Source organism: Clupea harengus, chromosome 22 (genome assembly GCF_900700415.2).
Source record: "Clupea harengus chromosome 22, Ch_v2.0.2, whole genome shotgun sequence".
Taxonomy (NCBI): domain Eukaryota; kingdom Metazoa; phylum Chordata; class Actinopteri; order Clupeiformes; family Clupeidae; genus Clupea; species Clupea harengus.
The window spans coordinates 5,094,098-5,103,839 of NC_045173.1; the positions used below are offsets into that span (position 1 = coordinate 5,094,098).

Here is a 9,742-nt window from a genome sequence, read left to right on the forward strand (position 1 = left end):
GGCAGGAAGGGAAGACATTGGGGTGGGGGGTTCACCCCAATGTCTCCATGTATATATGTCTATGGGTTCACCTGTGGGGGGAGAACAGAGGACAAAGGGTGATAGCAGGAAGGAAGCTATCTGGGGGGAAGGGGTTCAGATGCTAACGGTTCAGGTCTCAGTGAGTCAGACAGTACTTATCCAGGGGTATAGGTTACAGATACAAAAGAAGGTCACACTTATGACAAGTTCATGTCAGTTCATGTCTCTTACATTTGGTTCCATCAGTAGTAAGTTTGCATATGTAAGGAAATTAGTTACTAAAGCAAAACAATCAATCTTGAATTTGGTGTTCACACCAGTCTAGTTGCTTTGATAGCTACTGATGCTCCTTTATTTTTTTAGGGACATTGTCCAGCTGCATATGTGACCACCGCATAAAGTGAGAGAATAAACAAGAATTAAGGAAATAAAAACAGTATTGAAAATATATATAAAAAGACAGAATAATATGTATTTATATACATGTGTCATTTAATTTAATTTAATTTAATTTAAAGACTGACAATCCAATGTTAGAAAAAAACATATTTTTAAAGTTGAAGTATGACCTTTTGACAAAATACAAACACACACACACAAATAATGATTCACATATATCAGGACATATTTCATCATTCTGTGATGTCACAGTGAATATAATGCATTATTTTACAATAACAGAATAATGAATAACTCATAAATGTAGCACATATGTAGGTCGCTCATACAGCAGACACAAATGTGACATAAAAATACTTGTATTTCAGATTATGCATGATATTGAACAAAAGTCAACTATTACATGTGTCATTCTGCAGGATATATTGGTGGGGGCGTATATGGGGCGTACTGTCCAATAATAGTACTTCCTGAAATCAAGGTTAGAAGCTGTAATAATAGAGGGACTCCGTGCAGAGGGAACAAAACCCTTTGTTCTTGGAACATTTGAACAATGTCATCTCAAACAAATGTCAGTTAAAGACATTGACAATGAAGTATTCTTGATTTTCATACCACAACCACCCTTAAATAAATTCATGGAATGTTTGACAGATATTTCAGCCATACATATCAGTTTTTACCTTTGTAAAGTGTCAGAGAATCTGATATACCTGACAACTCTGAATGTCTCTGATAGATGAGTTGAATCTGTTCCCAGACTGTACAATGCCATTTCCAGCACTACAGTCTTTTGCATTTGATTATAATAGGTTTCAGCACCCTTCAAAATGTACACTGTATAGCATTCCTGCAATTTTAGTGTGGATGTACAACAGTATCTAATTGTATTTCATAATAATTGTAAAATACTGTTAAATAGACAAATTAACACTTGATGTGGTCAGCTAACCAATACCAGTTGATAACTGCAATTTATCAGCATAAAACAGTATTTTCTGTGGATCATCCATTTACAAGTTCAGTCACTAGTACTATCCATAAACATCGTACTGATGATTGTAGGCTAATGTTTCCGTTTTTAAAATTTAAACATAACACACATTTTTTTTTTTTTAAATCAAGCTACTCATTTTTGGCGTGACATGATGACTGGCTATTCATGAGCTTTACTTTGAACAGCACAGCTTCAGTAAGAGAGCAGTCCATGTGGAGTTCAACCCAGGATGTACCGCTCATCTCCCGATATAATATTGGAAGTGTCCGGTATTGTTTTGTCTGTCATGATTATTGAACTGTTGACATTTCAGATTCAGTAGGTCTGTTTTTATTCAGTCAGGTTGCTAAAATTAGCACATCAAGCTAGCTCTGTAGTCGAGCAACGTTAGCTAGCGAACAGCACAATTAAGGCGTTGTTTTGGACCTTTGTAAAGTTTGTTTTAGGTCATTATGTTATCGTTTATTTATTTAACTTTGTTTGAAAACTAATGCTACTAACAGCACAGTCTTCCAGATGAACAGTTCTGTGAGAGATAAATTCATAGATCTAACACAACACTCCAAGTCAATACATCTGACGTAAAAGACTACCACACTTCTCAAGCAATAAATACCATGTAGAAAAATATGCAACACTTCTTTTACACACACGTGACAAAGATCAGGCTACAAATGCATACAACACCTGCGCCGCGGCCGTAGCCAAACGATCGCGTAACAACACACACAAACAATGTGTATAGAGTTATTAAAAGCGGACTCCCCTGTCTCGCCGAAAGCAGGCCACAAGTCTCTGGTTTGCACGCTCTTACCAGACAGTGACTACAGTGGAGCCGTAACCGGTGTGGACGTACACCTCCTTCAGACAGCAAGGACACTGAATCCCATTTTGAAGTTACATTTACATTTACATTTAGTCATTTAGCAGACTCTTTTATCCAAAGCGACTTACAAGTTTGTATATACATTTTACATCTACACTGATGGCACACTGCACATCAGGAGCAATTAGGGGTTCAGTGTCTTGCTCAAGGACGCTTCGACTGTGGGAATCGGGTTTTGAAAGACAACATTGTAAATCAAAAGCAAGGACACTGAATCCCATTTTGAAGTTAACTGTAGACCAGAGACAAAAGCCCTGGAACCCTGCAGGTAGGCATAAAAAGTGTATTTCTGCTAAAGTTCATCCATCACCATGTAATCACAGAAACATGAGCAAAGATCCTTCCTGTAACTGTGGTGTCAGAATAAACCTGAATGTCTGTCGCTACACGATGGTAGTCCTTTGGGGGATCGTAGTCCCTCACATTGCGCATGCGTCATTTTGCGACACTGTCGACTGCTGTCGACAGCGAAGCCGCGCGCGCATGCGTCACAACGACAGATCCGTTTTCAATCATGGAGAAAAGCGACGAAAGCCAGTTTTTTGAAAACATGACCATTTATTTAAAAACAAAGAAGATGTCACAGTGGACAAAACAGATGAGGTGGAGGATCAAAAAGTCTCTCCCCAGTTTCGTTTCATATGTTGACGTAGAGCCTTATGCTGTTAGCCGTTTACAACATAATTAAATATAACATTAAATATACCCACATTATGCGTTAAGACAAGCCCCATATGTTGACGTTTAAACCGTTTACAACATTATTAAATATTACGTTAAATAAACCTACATTATGCGTTAAGACAAGCCAGATATGTTGATGTTGATGTTGAGCCTTATGCCGTAAACCGTTTGTGTCTGAGCATGCGCAATGTGAGGGACTACGATCCCCCAAAGGACTACCATTGTGTAGCGACAATGTCTGCCATAACTGAAAGAGAAAGCACATGCTGTAGAGATGCAAACAGACTACCCCCCCGACCCCCCCCTCCCCAAAAAAACAAAACGGAAAGGAGAGAAATATCCTGTAGAAATTAAAATTTTGCAAATGAGATAAATAAAAAATGAGAGACATAACATTTATTTTATTTATTTATTCTTGCATGATTGACAGTTGTTAATTTTTTTAAGTATCGTTCTTGAGGCTTAAAAGACAAATCCTTAGCATGAAAAGATAATGTTCATAGCATTCTCGAAGCTCTATATATTAAAATAAGAAGTCACCTGGTCACCAGGAATGAGGAGGCTAATCAGTCAGCATTAACCTTTAATTAGCGCACAATCCAAATGACTAATGGTACCAGTGCTGCTCAGTGTGTACACTACATCACACCAGTCATTTTTCTTAATGTTCTTAACTTTAAACTTCTCATAGGGTGGGATCAGTACTTCTTCCTCGTCAGGCAAATGTGAGAAGGTTCCCAGAGCTGCACCATGACAGGTCTCGATTTCAAAGCAGGACTTCTTGCCAAAATGGGTGAGACCTTTACTCAAAGAGGTGGATGTGAAGTATCCGAATCGGATCTCCTGGTTGACTTTTGTGTGATAGTCCAGTTTGGTTCTGCGGTAGGTGGTCACACACTTCCCCCTCTTCTGGTTCTTCTTTAGGTGCTTGAGGGCATCAGTTAGCAGGAAATGAAGAGCATGGTAGTTGAAGTTGGTTTTGTAAATACCCCTGCCATCGCGCACAGCTGCATTAAACTTGTCATAGATCTTGGGTTGACCATTGGTGTACACTCGAATGGCGATCGCGTGGTTTTCGGTCAGACCTTTTCCTGGATTTTTGTGCTTGTTGGATTTCTGTGCTCTGTTCCATGCTTTTTTGAAATCAGCATTTGAGTTCTGTTCATTGGTTAGGTACTTGGACAGAACCTGTCTTGACATTTCCTTTGTGCAGGTAGAGTAGGCATCATCAACAGAGTTGGGTGCCATGTCTAAGGGCAGTGCCTTGAGTGGAGAGCGTATATGTAACCCTTCAAAAATGTAAAAAAATTAAAATTGATGGCAATTGAAAGTCAATGGTTGTATTTATCTCACCAAAGCAGACGCCGACATACACCAAAACCAACTAATTCAGTACATACCACTGCTGCAGTCACCATGACCATTATCAGAACATGGGCCCTCATTGTAACAGTAGCCAATCTTGTCCCTAAAGTTGTCAGAGAGATGGACAAAAATGCTTTTCATTTCAGACATCAATGTACTAGGATTTCAGACATCTAAAGTATAGGTCACCACAGCCAACAACAACAACAGCAGTAATAATAATTCCTTTAATATAACCTTTGCTCTCCACACATAAATAATAACCAGAAATAGATTGTGTTTCCTTATTATAAGTTGTTAAATGAGATGTACTTACAGGCACAGAACTAGTGGATGTCAGAACACAATCTTCAAACGGAGGAGTACCACCTTCTCATCACCATAGCAGACAGAAACAGACACAGACAGACAGACAGACAGACAGACACACACACACAGAGGGGTGGGGAAAGAATGACCACATTTTTTTCCACTGTACTCACACTCACAGTGACGGCAAACGGTAAGAATCCATACTCTGCATGAAATGTTAAGTTTATGGAAGATAGTGATACTAATATGTATAAACGTATTAATGATTCATGATACTCATTTTATTGCAACCAAGGTCCTAGAATGAGCTTAAAAGACTTTAAATACGCCATTGTTATTTTACTCAAATATAGTGTACAAAATAGAGATTTAAAAGAAAGGAAGAAATACGATCACATAACATTATACATCATATAACAAATACACACATACAGGAAAAATAAACACAAAAATTACATAAACACACCCTGGGTGACCTGGCGGTGTGTTTGTGTGTGCGTGAGTGTGTGACATCTGTATGTGTGCGGCCAAAAGTAATTGATTAGTCTACTGTGAATAATACAGTGTGTATTATGCTTGTTGGCCGCGATAAGAAATACTATTCTGACTACTACTGAACCCATGAGACTTAATTTGGGAGGCTTCTTGAGCTCGTCATTGCTAAATTAATTTCTTTTTCAATCTAAACTACACTAGTGTATGCTTCTGGACACTTTAATGTGGTTGTTTATGCATAATGCTTAGTTACTCATGGTCGTTAAAATACTTTTATAATTTATTTTCAAATGCCCTGCAAGCCACTTTGGATTTGACAAATACTTAAAAATTAACCTAAACTTTAACTTTGACGTTGGCAGCATCCAACGATAAATTATGTGTTATAATTCTCTTCTGGTTCACCACAATTTCTCATGACAGTATGGATACATAACCGTCTGATTGGTCAGTTGTTTTGTAATATCTGTTAATAGAGTGGGTACTCAGTAACGGCCTTTCTCAAGCAATACTTTAGAGTAATCTCCACAACTCATGATGAACAAAACAGAGTTTAGATAGAGTTCAGGAAATTGTTAGCGTAAATTCTGGATATTTTGGTACATATCTTGATCAGTTGGTGTCAAGTTGGGAGAGCAGCAAGAATAATCTTCCTGATTTCTATATATTCAGTGCTGTTGTCTAGCTCTGTTATTAAACACTTGATGTATTTTACTTAAAACGATTTACACCTGTAACTGCCAACTATGCCTACTTCGCTTGGCTTTTTTGTGGTCAGATTGATACTTGATACCGTTGTTATCATCCCATTCCATGTTTTACTTTGCAACAGTAAGCAGCAGTGGCGTATCTAGCCCTATTTTGGGTGGGCTGGAGTCCCCCCAAAAGTTTCCTTAGCACCCCCAAAAAAATATTTTTATTTTGAGATCGTCAAATTCACACCTAACAACCGTTTTAGTGAAATGATTTTGTTTAATTTTTAGAGTTGGAAATAAATAGTTTCGAGTAGCACAGGAATCCCGCCTGTTTGAGACGGTGGTGGCAAGCGTACGGCTCTGTTTGGTCGTGACTCGTGAGTGAGCCTCGCGAGCGTGCAGACAGAAGGTGATAACGTCTAGTAAACAGACTTGGAGCGACTGTCCGACCCAAGCTGGTGAAAGCTGCCATAATCAGCTGCTGGATATAAAGGTATAGCACATGAAGTTTAAAATAGTAAAAAAAAAACCGAAATGGTTAAATCATCACCAGTTAATTATGTCGTGGCTCTCTTTTATCATGCCGGTTCATTGATCCTGTGGGTATGCCTACTCAGTAGCTCCGCCAGCTATAACTAGCTAGTGAACTCTAGCCTACAACATTAACCAACTCACTTGAGCTGCAAATCCCTACCATGCTACAGTATAATTAGCAACTATCTCAGCAGATGTCTTCAATATGTTTATTGTTGTGCCATATTTTAAATCTAAATGTGTTAATTTCTCTTCCTAAAACCCACTAGAGTAGGGGACACTATTTAAAAGGATATTTCCCAAAAAATCTTATGGGGGAGCATGCCCCCAGACCCCCATAGTTTTGCTGGGTCACAGGAAAAATAATAGGTTTTATCTAGGGGCTTAGCCCCCTCAAAAGTGTGAACCTATTCGCCCCTGGTAAGCAGTAAACAGAATGCACTTTCAGTGGATCAATTTAAGCTACTCAAGAACTTCACTGTGGGCCAGAGGGCAGTTTCACCATGTCAGATTTGCGGATTATTTTGATCTGACACAGATCACACCAGGTAAAATCAAAAGTAACAAGCCTGGATGTCATCTTGGATACAAAGTTAAACTTCAAACCCCATATTAGTAAAGTTACCCAGATGGCTTTCTTACCCTTGTGAAACATTGCCAAGGTGCAGTCTTTTTTAACACAAGATGCTAAGATACTAGTAGGTTAAACTACTGCAATCCATTTTTTACTGGACTCCCAAAAAAGTATATAAAGAAACCGGAACTCATCCAGAACACTCTCCCACTTCACCTGCCTGTGAAAGCTGTCAGTATGACTATTAATCTCTGCTGTTGCATTTATTCTCACAATGTCTATTTGGTCCAGGTTCTTTGCTTTCTTTTCTTCTTCTGCTGCCGCTGAATTTATTCCTACAGTTTCGTACTACAAATTTGTTCTACTTTCTCAGTTTTTCTTCTACTTTTTTGACTGCTTGTATTTATTTTTGTTTTTTGTTCTGTTTCTGTGTTAATTTCTGTTTCTTGCATTTGTTTCTGTTACCATTTTTCATCTATTCTTGTTTTAAATGCTCCAAATTTAAAGCACTTTGAGCTGCATTCTGTGTATGAAAGGAGCTATACAAATAAAGTGTATTATTATTATTATTATTATATATTAAGTGCTGGACACTCTAGTGTTTTTTTTATTTTGTATTGGTATCCAGGGCATTACAGAAGGGTATTCACATTGAAAGATATCTTGTATCTTTTTGACAATTGTACATTCTCAAAAGCATGGTAAGCAAATGTACAAGTCGGGACATTTATAGAAACAGAAAGAGGAAACCTCCAGGTTATTACATGTCACATTTATCAAGGGTTTCAAATTCAAAAGGAAAACAAACCTACAAACAAAGAAGAAATACACTTGACTGTCTTTTGATAACTTGTACATTGACCTTCTTTGAAGGGTCTGTCTGGTACCGTATAAATAACTATATAGAACCGGTAGGAATGTGTGTACTGTACATACAGTATACATCATATAAAGTCTGCTCTTCTGGAAGCTATATATATATTCCACTCAAACCATATGCTGGTAAAGTCTTCTTGGCGAAGTTTGAGATAGTATGTCAGTCTCTCCAATTTGTATAATTCATAAACTATATCAATCCAATCATCGATCAAGGGAGCTTGTTGCTCCAGCCATTTACAGGTTATGGCCTTTTTACATGCAGCTAATTATATGGACATGAGCTTCTTGTCTTTAGCATTTATCCTTTGTGGTAAGTTACCCAGGTATAGAGAGTCAAATCTGAAGGGAATATTATTTCGGAAAACCTCCTGTAAAATCTGATGGACACTTTTTGTGAATGGGACTAACACTGGGCAGGACCAGAATATGTGATAGTGATTCACATTATCTGTTTGACATTGTCTCCAGCAGTCTGAATCAGTAGTGTAATGTCGCTTTTGTTGAGGGGTTATGAAGAAACAAACCAGATTCTTCCAACAGAATTCCCAGCTCAGAGAACTAGTGGTTTTCCATTGTGTTTGGCAAATACCATACCAATCGTCCTGAGAGACATCATTTGTCTCACTATCCCATTTTTCCTTTATATACAATGACTCATGTGATTTTCTATGTGAGAAACAGTTGTATATTTTGGATATGGTTTTAGTGTTGCATTCAGAGTTGTATGCAGATGTGAAGATTTTCATCATTCCACTCTCTAAATTTGACATATCTATGTCTTTCTTAAGCAATGTTGCATTTAAAGGAATCTGTAAAAATCTTGCTGTTCAAGACCATACTCTTCCCTCTTAGTCTGGAAGTTCTTCAGTGACCCCTTTCGTATCAGAGTAACGTAAGCAGAAAGCATTTTTTGCCCATGTCTTAAATCTTTCATCACTTAAATTAGGGGGGAAATCACTATCAAAGGCGCACCATTTTAATAGTTTAGCAGTTTTTTGTATGTTGCACAATTTCTGGGTTTGCTTCCAAATTTTAAGAGATTGACCAATGAATGGATTTGCCTTGTCCAAGAGATGTTTGGTTAGTGCACCATCTGAAATAATTCCCTGAAGAGGGATCCTTGACATTGCCATTTCAAGGTCCTTCCACCTGGCGGAGTATCCAGGATTACACCAAGGGTAGCCCCACTGTCGTCCACCTACGCTTTCCTGCCTACCTTTGCAGAGTTTACCCCTGTGTCTTCCTCCGGGCCAGTGGATCACCGGTTTCTTCAGTGCCGGCGGTGCTAGCCAATCACGAACGCCTCAAAACATCCCCACAGTCCAAGTGAACCCAGCAGCTCCCTACAGCATATACAGCCTGTATAGATACACATTAGTGCATGAAATGTATTGCACATTTTGTATTTTAGAATCAAATAAATAAATATAATTTGTAGGTGTAATTTGTACAGTGGTTATTAGAGTGTTCCAGGGTTATTGCACAATGCCACAGTGAGTTAACTGTTCATTAGTGTGACAGCGAGGGGGAAGAAACTGTTTCTGTGTCTGGTGGTTTTGTTGTACAGTGTTCTGTAGTGCCTACCAGAGGGGAGAAGTTGGAGCAGGTTATGTCCAGGGTGTGATGGGTCTGCAGTGATTTTCCCTGCTCGTTTCCTGACTCAGGAGGTGTACAGGTCCTGGACGGTGGGCAGGTCGCAGACCTGACTGTCCGTTGTAGTCTCTTCCTATCCAGTTTGGTGGCCGATCCAAACCAGACAGTAATGGAAGTGCAGAGAACAGACTCAATGACTGCAGTGTAAAACTGGACCAGCAGCTCCTGAGGCAGGTTGTACTTCCTGAGCTGGCACTTGTACTATGAAGAAGGGCCTTTACGGATCCCGGGTTCGACATGCGTGTTGT

The 9,742-nt window shown here is 38.8% G+C and overlaps 1 protein-coding gene across 1 annotated transcript; it reads right to left on the reverse strand.

Annotated features, from left to right (window-relative positions):
- Positions 1 to 3,563: 3,563 nt before the first annotated feature.
- Positions 3,564 to 4,362, reverse strand: LOC105903916 (ecto-ADP-ribosyltransferase 5-like). Its single transcript, XM_012831716.3, has one exon. The coding sequence runs from the start codon at positions 4,233 to 4,235 to the stop codon at positions 3,564 to 3,566; it is 672 nt and encodes a 223-aa protein (XP_012687170.1). The 5' UTR covers positions 4,236 to 4,362.
- Between the last annotated feature and the right edge of the window lie 5,380 nt (positions 4,363 to 9,742).